The 16650-nt window shown below is 37.0% G+C and overlaps 1 protein-coding gene across 1 annotated transcript in view; it reads right to left on the bottom strand.

Moving 5' to 3' along the window:
• The window catches only part of CALCR (calcitonin receptor), a gene marked incomplete at its 3' end in the record, with an annotated part of 51241 nt that extends 34936 nt beyond the window's left edge, over nt 1-16305 (bottom strand). Inside the window, exons 1-4 of the mRNA XM_080818716.1 lie at nt 16252-16305; nt 9500-9656; nt 7043-7153; nt 2502-2614 (exon numbers count right to left, since the gene is read on the bottom strand). Of these exons, the coding sequence (XP_080674842.1) occupies nt 2502-2614; nt 7043-7153; nt 9500-9656; nt 16252-16302 (432 nt within the window). The 5' untranslated portion in view covers nt 16303-16305. The remainder of the gene's footprint in view (nt 1-2501; nt 2615-7042; nt 7154-9499; nt 9657-16251) is intronic.
• Between the last annotated feature and the right edge of the window lie 345 nt (nt 16306-16650).

Genomic DNA, 16650 nt, shown 5'->3' on the forward strand with positions numbered 1-16650 from the left:
AATCTGCAACCCTATGTCGTTTTATGGGTGCATTTAGGCCATTCACATTGAGAGTGATTATTGAGAGATACGTTTTTATTGACATTGTGTTATCTTTGAAGTCTTTCTTTCTAAGACAGAACAATTTTTAATTTCTATTCACCTAATATTATAAACTCAAACCACATAAAGCATAAAGCAAAAAGTGACACCATGCTCAGTAGAACATATGATACAAATGCAGTGTAGCTAAGTTGGATCATTTCTATGCAGTTTTTTTAATTCCTGGGAGAAATGTGGCATTTTAGGCATAAATCATTATGCTTCAACATTTGATTTTTATGAATTTCCTTGTGAAGAGCCTGATATGGAAGCACTGATTCTGCTAAAAAGCTCTCAAAGCATGCAGAGTCTTTTGTTTGTTGATATGCATTGTTGCTGGACAGAAACAAATACTGCCTTTCTAGGCTTTACAATTTCAAAATGAACTAATCAACTTCTCCTGAATGGTGGCTGTTGTACCACTTGATGGGGCATTTACATATTATTTGCCACTTTCATTGATAACTACCCTCCTAATGGCACCATTTTTATCCCCGTAGAAATGATGACAAAGTTGGAATAGTTGGTTTATAGCCAGAGCTGATAAAGACATCAAAATAGCATACACTCCCCTTCTTAGAAAGTATTTAGGAATCTCTGCAAGAAAACAAATACTCAGTTCCTGTCTTTTCTCCCACCAGTTTATTTTCTGGCTACTTTTCTAACTTCCCCAACTAGATAAAACTAGGAGTGGCACTTTCTAAGAGTTCTTTCTTTTAAATAGTTCACGATATAGAATCCCCTTGCCATTTAAAATACTGTTTTAAATTTGGATATATAGCCGTGCCCCTAACCTCTGTCACTATTTTATTTTTATCTCTGTATATCTTATTTTTAAGAAAACTTCATATGACTTAATTCATTTTCTTTCAGTTGCCTCCAGAATACTTTAAAAAATATTTATTCTTCTGAAATAAAGTTGTCTAAATGTATAAGATTAAACCAACAGCTCATAATTTAGTTGCCATTCCTGGTGTCATTCTTAAGACTGAGAAGTGCTGCTTCTTCTTCTTCTTTTTTTTTTTTAATGAATTCTAAGTTGGTTTTTTCATTTTTTTTTTCCTGTATATAACTGGAAGATTTGTACAAAGAATTTCAATCATTATGTTAGGTGCTTAGAGGGGAACATTTACTCTTAAAATACTTTGTTTCTATCTCAGACATGGCTAGAGTGAGGTCAAATATGGCAGCACTAAGAATTATTGATTTGAATCTGCACTCTTTGTAACAATTCAGTTAACAGGTTTACAATTTTTTTCTGTAAAATCATAATCCGCATTCGTTCAGGAATTCCTTACTTGGTGACATGTAATTTCTATCAGTTTTTATTAAGTAAATAACTCTCCATTAGGATGCAGACATGCATCTGATTCTCAGGGGGTGACCAAGTAATTTGTGAAGAGGTGACGGGCTTTGGTGCCCCCGGCCCGTGCTTGTGACCAGATGTTCCTCTGGTCTCTAGTCGACGGCTCTCTAAGCTACATATTCATCTTGTTTGCTTTTTGTTCTTGCTTGTTTTGTTTTAGATAAAAAAAAATTTTCTATACTCCTAAATCTGCTCTATAGCAAACAGAAGCACTGATGGGCTTTTAGCTTCCAACTTAAAATTACTTAGCATACAGGCCTAGCTCTGAAGGAAACAATAGGTTTCCGCTGTAGCACCAGGGGGCTGCTCAGGACGTAGCCTGTGTAGTTAAATACTGCCCGACGGTTTCCCCCAGCACCTTGGGGAGAGGAGGCTGACTGTGGGCTTGGTGAGTTTTTTTTTTTTTTTTTTTTTTTTTTTTTTCAGATTTCTCATGCATTTGGAGAGTACGTATCTGGGTTTTTCCCATTGGCTTAAATGTTTCTGAGCTGAGATGATATTACAAATATTTAACAGGGGGTAAGACATAAATACTAACAAATCAGAATAGACAAAACTGCCACACCTGTATCAACAGGTAGCTGAGAAGTTTCATTCTAAGGGTTCCTTCAAAGCCTGATAGTAAAACTATAATGGGCATCCTTGGGCAGGGAATTGGAGGCAACTGTCACTTTGTGACTTGGGGAAAAAATTGTGATTTTTGCACTCTTCTGGTAGAAGATCTAAGGTCTTAGATCTTAGAGAGTCCCTAGAAATGCTGCCTACCATCTGGCATCGTGAGGAATCCCATCATCTCTTCCATGGACAATATTTCCCTCATTATAAATGGCTTGATTCTCTTGGAACTCTTTGACACTAAGTTCCAACCAAGAAGTAAAATGTCATTTTCTCTAATGCTACTTTAGAGAGTCCCTAGAACTCACAGGCCATGATCTAATTTTCTTCTAGAGAACCGGTTGGCTTCTTGGTAGCAGGTATTTTAAAGTGATGCATACATTTCTATGTAAAAATAATGACATTCTCACCCAATACCCAAACTGGAAATGAAACCCACCTTCAGTTTCTCAGGAGTGAAAGCGTTACACATAGTATAGTTGGACCAGGTTCGATTGTTCTCAGGATGCTTATACCACTCCCCATTCTCATCACAGTATTTTGTAACCTTTTCTGTTAATGAAACATAACAGTTATTACATTGCGATCTCAAAATACCAAGAAGGAAAAATAAGGCTTACAAGCCATTCCACAGCATTAATCACTTTATAGAACCTGAATGTGAATATAGGTCAAAGGAGACTACCATGAATCATGCATTTTACAAGATGTTTTAGTATGTGTTGTCTCGTTTTATCTTCAGCAAAGCCAAGTAAAGCAGAGGCTGCTATCTCCACTTTACAAACAGGAAACAGAGTGAGAGAGGTTATAGAGTCTGAAGTCACCAGATAGTGGGTCAGCTGGGATCTAATCTCAGGTCCATCGCATTCAGAAGTGCTACCTATACTGTACCTCATATTTTTTAACAAACCCTACATTTCTGATTTTAGATAGGAACTATGTGAGACTGGCAAGACCATACTTTTCTTCATTTATATGCTTAATGTAAATTTGTTAGAAAGTTACATAGAAGAATTTTAAATTGTGTATTTGCTGAGATAGTCATCAGACAAAAACTATTTAAAGAATCACCATTGGACCCCAACAATATTTCAGAAAGGGTTAGGACTAATCAGCATAGAAAAACTGATATTGACAACTGGTCCATGATTTTGCTAATGGTATTTGTCAATGATGACCATTCCAAGCCTATTTGCAATTTTTAAAAAGTGGCTTGTAATGAAGCATTTTATCTTTATCGTATTGTCGGAAAGTAGCTTACTATTTTATCAAAAGGAAATCAATTCTGACAAAGCTATTTAGCTACAAAAGGCAAATTCTATGGAGGAGGGTGGGATGTTCCTCCTGAAAAAGTCTGTTCTAATCACGGACAAGACTGTAGGAGATATTATTTTGTTCTGATGTCACCAAAGTCTGGCTCTAGGCATTTCCTGGTTCTACCCATTGCAGCTATAAGAACTTGTCCTCCTCCACCTGGAAAATCTTTAAATGTTTGAAGAAAGAATATGTCTACTCTAACTTCCTTTTCCAAACCGATCATCCCCATTTACTCACAATACACAGCTTGGTGTCCCTTCACTGCCTAGAGCCGCTCGGCATGTGCTCGATATTGGTATTTCCCTCTGAAATACTCTGTTTGGACTGCCCCATGAAGAGGACAGCATGCTTATTTCACTCCAGATCTACATCAAGAAGCTTTTTACAGATTCTCAGGCCCAATCCCCAGAGATTCCAATTTGCTTATCTGAAGAGGTAACCAGGCATCAGCATTTAAAAAATGCTCACCAAGAATCATGGTCCTAAACTATACATTGACCTTCTTGGCTCTTTGCCATTAACGTTGATTGAGTGTTTGACATTAAGGGCAGCGCCTTAAGCATATCCTTGTTAAATGTGCTTTTTACATTCTAGCATATTCCTACAAGGCTACCAGCCTCTTTTGAATTTCAGTGCTGTTATTCACTCTATCACGACCTGTCTTTTACCAAACACTTCTTCTTAAAATGAAATCTCTTTCATTTCATTGAACTGTTTTGTTTATCATTAAAATAAGCCTTGGGTCAATGGTAAAATCCTAACGAATTTGAGTGTGTTGGATATACATATTTTTAAGATTTTTTTTTTCTTTTGAAGTGGATTTTCCCCCCACTTGAGAGGTTCTTTCTAAAAACCAGGCTGATAAGATGGATCTATGCCTGGAAATCCCTGTTTTGCTGACCAAAAACTTGCCTTTTAGTCAATAATTATAGCCACTTTGGCAAGAGCCCATTGCCGCTCTGGAATGGCCTTGTAGCCTCTATTACAGAAAAGCTCTTTATGCCAATCAAGTTATCTCTAATGTAGTTGTCAAGTCCAGATGAATGAAGCATCATTTATTGGGAAGAGTCAGTAAAAGCCAGAAAGATGATCATCAAACAGCCCTGAGTTGGAGTTTACAGGAAAGTAGTGCTGAGAAGGGCAGGGCACTCAGCCCTTCCTCTTTGCACAATGAAAATTTTCAGAAGTGGCTGGCTTGAATTGGTCTTTAAAGTAGTCCCCTGTAATCTCATTTTCATTATCTCTGTCTTACTGGGGTAGAATTTCAGATCTCACCCTGGTTGGAAGCGCCAAAGCATTTCTTAAACACTGACACAGGGATAGATTAATTTCTCTGCTCTAATCTGGATTCCGGAAACTTTCTTGCCTAGATTTTACCATTTGACGATTGTTTTCTATCTTAACTGAAATTCTCACTTTTGTAACCTCTTGTCATTCCTACTCAGTGAGCAAAGGTACACAGATGGATGGACTGGTTGGCCATGAAAGGTGGTAGAAACTCTGACCAAGCAACTTGTGGAAAAATCTGAAAGTCAGGGTTGTTTTTTCCTAGTCTCTTACATGTGAAACAAACACTGATTCCTCTCTTCAAAATGCTATTTCTAGTTCAGACCAGATAATTCAGTGAAGATCCTTCTTGTCAGGACCTTCCCTTCCACTGACTGAATGTTCCTCTTCCATGGAACCACTTCCAAAAGGATACTGAAGGGAGGAGGAAAATGGGTACCATGAAGTGTGGAGGGCTCTTCTCTATCACATCTTGTGAGAAGAGGTCTGGAGCTTGAGGTGGAATGACCTGCTCCCCTGGAGCCCCGCCAGCCAGTTCATCATGGGGGGCAGCTTAAACACACTCTGCAGCCCCAGGCTCGCTCTACTCTCCCCAGCAAACCTCGCCTGTTAACTGGGGCTTAGCGCTGTGCCTGTAGCTTCCATTCATCATGGGGGTCTCTTTTATAACAAAGATATATACTCCCTTTTCAGTCTCTTAATCTTGGTTAATGCTTCAATGGGACAGATTTTCTATCTAGTTTCTTGAAACAGAGTTTTTCTGGCCCCAACACCGCTAGTCCCTGAAGCTGGCTGGCTTTTTACCTCTCTGGGACCCGCCTTCCTCCATTGTCTGTATCAGTCTCATCTGATGCCGCTGGTACAGCTACTCAATGTACTGGCTGAACTTTCCAGGCATCCACCTCTTTCTTTATTTCTTTTTCTTTATTTTCTTTTCTTAACACACTTTCATCTTGACCGCATGTTTCATCACAAGCAGAACTTTAAAAGATCCTCATGTCCAGCTTATACTCCAAACTAATTAATTCAGAATGTCTGGGGTGGTACCAGGCATCAGGATTTTGATAAGTTTTCAAGGTTCTTAGCTAAGTTGAGAATCACTCACCACCAGCCCCTATCCAAATCCATTCCCGGTCCTTCACGTGTCTAGTGTCTGGCCTGAGGCTGTAAGACAAACTCAAGCTCTTTCCACATTCTTTGTGTTGCTCCTGACCACTAACCAACCACTGAGCACCATGGATTCCAGACCTGGAATCTATCTGGATAGCTGACGTTTCTGAGATACATCACATCAGCCCCCCAGCTTCTTCCTTACTCCACTTGGTGGATGGTACCCCTAGACTCTCAACCTCTCTATGCATCCTGATTCAACTTCCAATTATACCAGTGTGGCTAGACGAAGGCCTGAAGGAAAAACATGTCTTCCCTAGGAAATTAACTTTTTTTTTTTTTTTTAAAGTACTCAAAGTACTTTTAATCTGCATGAGTGTGCATGGGGAATTAGAAATACTGTTTCTCAAATGCTTTTCCAAGGCTGTTGTACTGACTTATAAAGAGAGGGTTAGGTAAGAGCTCAGGAGACTTGGTTCACTTGCAATTTTGTGTCAAATACTGTGTGAGTATATACATTTAGATAATATACATGAAAATGTTTTGAAAAGTAAAAAATGATACTCAATGAGAAGTATTCCTATGTTACTTTTATAACTAAAATGAATTTGGTGTCACTTATTTATTTAACACACATTTGTTGACTGCTCACGTTGGGCAGGGCCTGGAAGGAGATGTTAGTATGATCCATTCATTTTATCATTAGTTTTATTTACTGAACATATATTAATAATCTACTGTTGGAACAGAAATCTAGCCAGTGTCTAGAGTTACTATCTTCTGATTTCTTTTCCTTTACACATGACAGTTTTATATAACTTTCAGTGTTACATAAAATTTCCGTTGTGTATGCTCTGTCAGTCTCATATATAGAAAGTCTAGATCAAGTATTTGCATAAGTCACCCAACGTGCGACAGCTGAAAACTGAAAAACAACCACCTTTAAGTAAAACTTCAAGAGTTAAAAAATTAATTTAAAATTTTATTAAAATTTAAAATTAAATATTTGAAATATGTAAAAATCTAACTTTCATTTAGAATTGGAGACCCATGTGCACATTGGACCAGTAACATGACCTAAAAAATAAGGAGAGCTTGAAATACTTGTACAACTGGGTGATACTTCACGTGAAGAAAGGCTTCAGAAAGTGCTGAAACATGTAGAGTATGATTAGATAGGTATCCTTTACATCTGATTTTCTTTTCAGAACCATGAAAATTCTAAAGGCTTCATAGCAAAATATGAAATAAAAAGAAATATTTTACCTGTTGGATCAAAGTCTGGAAAGTAATCTGGGCAGTACTGATGGGACAATACTCCAGCCGGTGTATCATCCCAACACAGCCATCCATCCCAGGTACGGTTGCAATATGGACCTGATGATTCAGAAAGAAATTAATATTGACATTGGAAAAAGTTGCAGAATCATCAATAGGACTTAACAGTGTTCAATAGGATCTAGCCATTTAATAGTTATTCTGGAGCTCTCCATGTGCATATGGAAATATTAGAAAGAACAGCAGCAGCAACAAAATAAAGATATTACCCTTACCAACTCTTAATCGAGTTTACATTTTTATAGGTTTTCTCCATTTTCTCTTCAAAAGATATGCATGTCATCTATATGGAATCTTTCCTCCAAAATCTTTCCTCGAAAATATCTTCAGAGGGGCGCCCAGGTGGCTCAGTGGGCTAAAGCCTCTGCCTTCGGCTCAGGTCATGATCTCAGGCTCCCTGCTCAGCAGAGAGTTGGCTTCTCTTCCTCTCTCTGCCTGCCTCTCTGCCTACTTGTGATCTCTCTCTGTCAAATAAATAAATAAAAATCTTTAAAAAAAATAAAATATCTTCAGAAATGCTGCAAAGAAATCTTGCAAAAGTATATGCAATATCACCCCTGGATAAGAGGCTTAATTTGAAAAAATTCTATGGTTTTAGAACATACAGATCTTCTTAAACATTAACCTTAAAAATGGTTGCCTCGGATGGCTCTATTCTTAATTTTTTTAAAGATCTGTTTATTTTCTTGAGAGAGAGAGTGAGAGAGTACACACAAGAGCAGGGGAGGAGCAGAGGGAGACAAGAAAAAATCCTCAGACTCCCTGCTGAGTACAGAGCTTAATCCCACAACCCTGAGATCATGACCTGAGCAGTTATCAGGAGTCAGATGCTTAACAGACTGAGCCGCCCAGGCATCCCTTGGATAATTCTATTCTTAATCCAAGGGTTTAAAATTCAATTGTTCAAAATTCCCATTGGAGTTGCATTTGTAGACAGTTAACAGATTATGTATAAAACTAGTCTTATTATTTTAGAATCACACTTTATTAGTGACTAAAGTAATGCTCAGTTTGAGCAGTTTATGTATTTATCAGCTTTGGCCCCAAGTAGTTTCTCACTCTTTTCAAAATTTATTCTACCCTAAAACGTGAAGATTCGCCTCTATAAAGCTATTCAAAAGATTAAGACTCAGGCTTTGAAGTCAGTTCTTAGAAAGAAAGAGAGAGAGAAAAAGGAAGGAAGGAAGGGAGGGAGAGAGGGGATGGAAGGAAGGAGGACGGACAAGAAAGAAAGAGAGGGAGAGAGATGGGGACGAAGGGAAGGAAGGTGGAGGGAGGGATGTAGGAGAAAGGAAAGAATAGAAAAGAAAAGAGCAAAAAGACTAAAAAGAAAAGAAAAAAGAAATCTCAATATGATGATCATAGTATGAAAGTTCAATCTCCCAAAATGATTAGGACTGAAGTGAAGGAGCCTGCTCTCACTTGGTCTCTGAAAATAAATTTCGTGGTTCTATTGTTTCATTATTTCAGAGGAATGGTTTGTCTTTGGGCAGAGCCCCATCTAATAACTTTTCAGGTTCTTAAAAAACACTAACTAAAACGACTGCAGACGGAAGAATAACATGTATCTCTTTTAATTGTCTTGAATTTTGTTTAAAGGAAAATGCTAAAAATAGGAACTAAAAATTAAAACTGTAACTCTTTGAAGGCAAACCACATGTAGAAATAGAATATACTTAAAAAATATTTCCCCTACCAAGCGGTGTTATCTTAGAATATACAAGGGTACACATGGTCTTGTTGGGACTTTTCAAACGCTTTAGGGGACAGGGGAGAGAACTGGATGTAGTAATGTCTGGCAATCCCATAGCCTTCTATAGCTAATAGAATGAGCTTGGTTCTGAAAATATCTGAACAGTCCCACAGAGCATTCTAGAGAAGGTGATAGATAAACAATGCCTGCCTAGGAGACAGATTTTACTAGTTCCTCTGAGAACTGGGGGTAGAAAAGAGGAAGGAATGGCCAGAGTTGCCAACCCATTGACAGTTAAGGGAAGATACTGCCTCATTAACCCAAGCGAGACAGGGTTTTGACAGGATTGACCTGAGGCTAATTCTCTGCCCAATATTTTCCACTTCCCTTCCTGTCATTTTCCAGTTCCTCTCCATCACTTAGCCCTGTATTGTTCCTCCTTGCCAGGTGTGAATACTGAGTTACTGTAGTAATTTTGTCATAGGTGCTGCTGTTAGCCCAAAACCAGTTGGGTGAGCCTGGGCAAAGAAAGTAGACATGTCTCCAACATGAAATACACAAACATACCATAATTTGAAAACCACTGTTAAAAATGCTGGCATATTAAGATTAGTCAACACATATTTATCCATGGAAGAAAAGGAGCCTTTAATGATGCTTGAAAACATATTTGCGTACATCCATCTTCTTACCTTCTCCTTGGTATGGGGGTAACTGCTGCATGCGGTCATAGCATTTGTACTGCGCATCCGACATTTTCTTCCGTCCTAGGACGTACAGAAATGGCTCGGACTTCATATTGGGAGGATAGGTGTTATTCGAATTGGCAGGAAGAATTGGGGTTGGGTGCTGTATTAAAAAACAACATTGGTTACTTATACAGAGCGGGAATGGGTGTATACAAAAATAAATGAAACAATCAAAAAGTTTGAAAACATTTTCCTTCATGAGTAACAATTACGAATAGTCTCCACATGGGATATTTTTCTTCATAACTAAAAAGTATATTTATATTTCATCTACAAATTCCACCTATAAATTTCGTATTTGTATTTGTTCCATTCACTGCTAAAAATGGATAGCACCCACCCAAACTCATGCACCTCTTTATCATATAAGATTGTTTTAATTTTATTATCACTGTAAAGTTTAGAAGTAAACAAAACAAATAACCTGATTTCCAAAAAATACTAACATTAAATCAATTTTGCCTTCTTTGGAACGTCTAATAATCATGAGTCATACTATTAAAAATAGATATGTTACTGCAATAAATAAGCTTTTATATTAGATTATTTTAGCTTTTTAAAAATTTGTGCTTAGAGTATGTACACTGCCAAAAATTCACCCCAGTTATTCCATAGAACAAACAAAATCTGTTCTGAGATATTCTGTGTTTGATGATTGGCCTCAATATCTTTAATTTGGTTTCATCAGCAGATGACTTACACAGGTTATTTATTCTCACTGCTGAAAACCAATGTAAATCTTAAATATTTCTCCTAGTGCTTCTGCTTTTTTGGTTCAGGTGGACAAGGGTCACGATCACCACCTAACACATCATCCCAAGTTGTGTTTATATAGAGTTCAATCTCTTTTGTGGCCATGATGTTTTTGGTGGTGCCTGAATCTGTGATTTTCTATATCCGTGTTCTGCATAGAGACTTTTTTCAGAGAAGACTACAAGCTTCAGCCCGCACTGACTTTTCTTCTTCTAAAGTTAAGAATACTCCTTGCTCTCTTTCTATCACACCTGTTAAACACACTGTTTATTTGGCCTTATTGTGTCTAAATTATTCTAAGATTAAAGTTTCCCCAAATGTACCGATGGCAGAAATAGCGTTGGGTACTTTTTTTTATTCCTCGCAGTCTCTAAAACAAACTCGTTTTTATTAAGTTGAGCTGTATAGGTCAGGTGACTCATAGGAGAACCACACTGTTTTCCAGTGTGTGTCACTGTGAAGATGGGCATCCTGTCCTATAAGATAGCATGGCACTAAATGCTAAACTATACAGTGCATGATACAACAACAATTCAGAACAGACAGAGGGCAGAGAGCAAGAACAGTCAGGGATGACTACAGATAACAAGGGAGAATTTGAATTGGACTTTGAGTGCCTTCCCAGGCTGAGGAGAGGGAAAGCTTTCTGGATGGAGGGAAAGGAACGCGTCTAAGTCCCAGAGGTAGGAAATGACACGCATGAGACACTGCAAGGAAACCATCCTTCCTGGAGGGGAGCATCTTTGGGGGTTAGTAATAAATGGAGTCAAGGAAAATCAGGTAATACAGAGCCCTAAGAAAATAAATACAAAGTGCATGGTGCAATGAAAGGTTCAATGCATTTTAGCTAATGTTACTACAACATGACAACAAAATAAAGATCTCATGCCAGTTTTTGATCAGTGAAGGTTGTGAAAGGAGAGTGTTAGTAAAATTCATGTGGTGGGCATCAGATGTCCACAGGTCAGAGCTGGGGAGGGAGCCAGGAAGCCCAAGGCATGGACTGGATCACAGCAGGAGGGAGCAGGGAAGCACAGCCCTCAGCATTTTCTCAAATAATAAAAAGATATATTTGAATATAAGGAAATACAAGGAAAGGAGAACAGTCATAGTCCAATAGCTCTGATATTTCAACCTATATAATGGAAAAAATGGGAGTGCCCCGAGAAGGGAGAAGTTGGGCAAAGAAAAACTTAGAGGGGGAAGAAGGTAAGTTCTCTTTTGTACTTGTTTGGAAGGTGCCAGCAAGGCATCGAAGCAGAAATTGCTTGCCAACAGAAGAGGTTCTGAATACTTGATACTTCTAACTCTAGATGGACACTTACTGTGCGTATGGCTGATACTACTCTTTAACTATTAGGATTATTTCTAATTTTAATGCCTCTTGAGTGTATGACAATGAAAAGAGAAATTAATGTACTGACAGAAATTATTTAAAATGTACAGATCCTTTACCAATGTAGTTGAACATCATTCTGCTGTCATATGACCCTTTCTTACTTGTTTTAAGACCAACCAATTGGCAAATAGTCATTGTTTGCTAGGAAGTCAAGCATTATGCTAGAAACTGAGGATACAGTGCTGGATAAAACAAGGATAGATCCTGCCCTCGTGGAGCTTACAGACTAGCAAGAAAGACCAACATCATAAAATATTTTCAGACACCAGAAATTGTGACAGTAAAGAATCATCAATCACTGAATGCTCAGAAATTCCTTCAGGAATTGGAATGTGTTTGGGGGGTAACAAAGACATATTTTGAAGAGATTTCATGTTAAGACTTCATTTTGGATTGTATGAACCTACATTTGAATGAACACACATGTCTGTGCGTGTTTTAATAATCTCACTAGAGATCACCATAACCATGGTCTTTAATAGATCATTGTGTTCCTCACAATAAGAGGTATTAATTACAGGTTAACCTTGGGCATCTATTTTACATTTTTTGTGCCTCTATTCTTAGACTCTTTCCTTGACATGAGAATTATCATTTCATATATTGCTTATTTATGGGCCATCTTTCTCACCATATTCAAATCATATTAGAAGATGGAATGTGATGTCATATATAAATATTTATATTTTAGATATTAGGGACTATTTTGTTTAAGTTTGGCATTCTTTCCAGAAGTAACATTCTGAATTCTATCTTTAAATGGACTGGGCAACCAGTTAAGAAATGTTCCTGGAAACCATGGAGGGGGGGCATTATGTGCAAAGATATCAAGAGGAAAACCCTGTACTTGTAGTTTCAATTACAGCATTATTTGTTCTAATGCAGTTTTAACACCAGTAACAGTATAGATATGACCATCTGAAAGAGCAGGTGTCATTCATGTGGACAATAGCAGCATCAATCTTACCATTCTTGCAATATTGAAACAAACTCCAGTGAACTTGGTTTGGAGCCTGGTTCCATAGAGATTGTTTCAACACTGAAGGAATGAGAAATTAGAACTCCTGTTGTAGATAAGCCATAGTGGTCTGAGTCTGCTCCTTGTCTGGTTCGTGTGTGAGCTTGATGATGGAATTTTTCCAGTGGTAACTGAATGTTTCAGTGATTTTTTTCTGAAAATAACATACACATTGAGGAATTCTGTCTATGTAGGTGGACATAGACAGATAATTCTTTTTATATATATATAATTCCAAAAATGGAATTACTACTGCTTGACAATAATACATATACAAATTTCATAAAGTTCATTGGACATATACACTTTTTTCTGACAATTTTATACCAATAAAAATGGCTAGTGAGGTGGTAGAGTTTTCAGCAATGTAAAGGCAAAATAGAAGCATAGTGAGTAGATAAGACCACTAAGCAATACGAAAGACTTAAAAAAATTTTACCTATCATAAGTATTACATTTATGTTATATATTTGGGGTGTAAATAAATATTTTATGCTCACATGAGGATAGAGATGAGATATTAAGGGCACATTGCTTTTGTGGATAAAGATTGGTGCTCAAAGCTTTGCATACATCTTACATGATTTTTCCAAAGCAAAACAAAAAACAACCTCTTAATTGTTGTCCCGTGTAGCAGTTTAGCCGCCGTATATGTGATGTCACTCCTGAAGGTGCAAGCAAATGGCGCCACAAATACGACTGCCAAGCTGCCACCAATACCTGTAGTCCTCAGCCGAAACACCGCTGGTTCTTTCGGGTAATAAATACTCTGCTTCCCGCATGCCGGGTACTGTTCTAGGTGCTGGAGATTCAGCAGCGAAGACGACTAGCCAGGTCCCTGCCCTCATGGGGCTTACATTCTAGGTTTCGTGCACACTCGTCGTGGAGTTTAGTGGAAAGCAATCTGGTCTGAATGGTCCTGGAGTCAAGGAATTCCTACTTTGATGTAAGACAACCAGCCTACTTTTGGGTTACAGGTGGTTTCTAGAAGCACAGAGACCAAAATAATTACAGGACTGTTCTGTGTAAAACTTTAAGAAACGGTCCATCTCTTCAGTGGTTTAAACCTAATGAACATGGGAACCCATGCAATGGTGCTAGCATAGAGAAAGATTCCTAATGATTGTCAGAGACAGAACTACTCTAAAAGGAACATGACTCTAGAATCCACAAACTGATAGAACCAACAGGATTCCGATGTCACCATCCTTAATACTGACAATGTAGATGTTAGGATTTTATTTGTAGGTTTCAGTTACTTACACTTTTCAAAATAACAATGGATAAAACAGAACTCTGTAAAGTATTAGCCCTGGTTTTTCCAGGTAGCATCAGATGGTTGGTGTTCTATGTACTTTCTATGTAAGCATTATATAAACAACAAAACTGCTGCATAATGATAAATTCTAAGCAAATAAGGGAATGCAGCTTAGTTAACAACAGAATGCTTCTCCAAAGAATCTAGTTTTTCTATATACTCATCATCGTTGTTATAATTATCATCATCACTACATTTTTGAGGCTCGCTATGTGTCAAGCACTGTCCTGAGTCTATTTATTGCATTACTGTAGGTAAGGGAGAGGAAGTGAGGGGATGGTTTTGCTTAATGTAAACTTAGGCTCATGGAATGTGGTAACAAACTGATACTTTAAAGAGCATTTAGAAATCAGGTTGGTAGAATTCAAAAGACACACTTGTAGTGGTTTTTCAAACCAATGTACTTAAGAAATAATATTCTATAGTGGTTAAAATCAATATCACTTTATTAAAAAATTTAATTTTCTTGGAGGAGTATCCATGTGGAACACAATGAATGTTTTAGGAGGAAACCAACATATCAAAAATTTTTTATGGAAGAATTCTCCAAATCAAATATATGAACCAAATATAGGATAAAGAAGCAAATTTCTCTTTGTCACAGCAGAGAGCACAAAATCACTCAGGTACCCTGTGCAGCATGTTTGCTAGCAAAGAGATGCTCACAAACCAGAAAACTTTTCTGTCCATGGCTCAAATATGTGAAATTCTTTTAATGTCTGAATTTTAAGATACATTGGGTAAAAGTTTTGAATAACATATCAGAAATGATCTCTCATCTTTGCAGTAGCATTCAAACTGTCTTATTCTTATCGAGGAGGTTACTTTAGTAACTTAGTAACTACTTTTCTTCTGTCACTGTCAAATATAATTATATGGTTTATGAAATAAAATTATTTAGAAATATTTACATGTAATTGATCACAAGGGTTTAATTTAAGCTCTAAAAATAATAATATCAATTATGAATTGGCATATGCCACTATTTCTGCAACTATAGAATCTCATATAAGGCATGGGCATTTAGAGACAAAATTAAATATGCTAGTAGTTCCTACAATATTCTTGTTTAAGTGTTTTTATTATATTTACAATGACATGAAGTTACTTGCATTTCCAAATATTGGATTACTTTTAGCAAATTATACTCTATTTTATCTAAAGATTAAAATAATACAACAATATTACATAATAAAATAGACTATACTCAATATCCAAGTAGATACAAAAGGGCCACATTAACAATCATACCCATAAACCATTTATTTAATGTACAACATTACAAAATAAAAATTCCCTTAAAAATGAAATGAACATTTTTGGAATATTAGTACTTTTCCCTGAAAAATGTTAAGAGAGATAGTTTATGCAAACTTGTAAGCCTATGACTACTCATAAATTAAAAATGTAAGTCCTGGAACCCTGGGAAAGTTTTGTTTAGGTGACTATAATAATATCAGGTACTGACTGATTTTTATTGCCCCTATGATTCATTGGTCACTGTTGTTCTGATGTGTAGAAAGGATAAGGATCAAGACAACTCCTAATTTATTTATGTAAAATTTACTCATCTCTCTTTCGTGTGTGTTGTGGAAGCTGATATGATGGTGGGTTAGTGAAGTCAACACAAATAAACAGACCGGCCCCAGTAAGATAATTGCAGTTCTGACTACTTGCTAACCATTTAGGAATAAAACAATAAAAAAGCTCATAAATTGGACATGATTTAAAAGGTTAGAGAAAGAGTTATGAAATGACATTGGTCTTTTAAGACTTCAGATTCTTAGTTTTTTTGAGGGATGCATTTAAAATTAATAACCTGACTGAAAGTGTTCAGATGTTTGAAAAAGACAGGAGCCTAGAAACTGTGTTTCAAATCCACCTGTCTAACATGAAAAATATTTTACCCAAGAACATTATTAATCTTTCATGTTAAATTCCAAGATAATGTGGATACGTCTCAAGTTAATGCTAAAGTTTTGTAAATAAAGCTCACATTTCTCAGTGAACCATAACACTAATCTAAATTGTGAAAATTCAGAGTGGGGATCTGTTAACAAAATATCAAGAAAAGGATAGTTTTGAGGAACTTATGGCTGGTGGAACTTAGTTTTGGCAAGATGTCTACCCTTCCAAATGTCCATTTGATCATACACTCTATTTCAGCATTCTTGATTAATGTAGCTTAAAAATGATGTTTTACTTACGTTGAGAAAGATGAAGAGTACCAAGCACCGGCGTGTGAATGTGAACTTCATTTTTGGTTTTTGAAGATGATCGTCCAAATCCTAGAAAAATATACATGTAACAAAGACATTTACATTAGTAAATGCAGCTTTAATCTTGACTAGAGTTAATTTCTTTTTCTTGTCTTTCTATTTCACTTGGAGAGGATCATGTCCCAAGACACTCTACATAAAATTCATGTATGCAAGCAATATGCTGGGGATGCAAATGTAGTCGCATGTTCCACGCCCCTTCCTTCCAGCCAGGAAGGACTGGTGTCTGGTCGTTGTCAAAAGTCCTATTAAGAAATTCCAGAGCCACCTTTACATATCAGGACCAAAATAAAGGATTCGGAGAAATCAAGATCAGCCAATGTGGAC

This window comes from Martes martes (assembly GCF_963455335.1).
Source record: "Martes martes genome assembly, chromosome: 11".
Classification (NCBI taxonomy): domain Eukaryota; kingdom Metazoa; phylum Chordata; class Mammalia; order Carnivora; family Mustelidae; genus Martes; species Martes martes.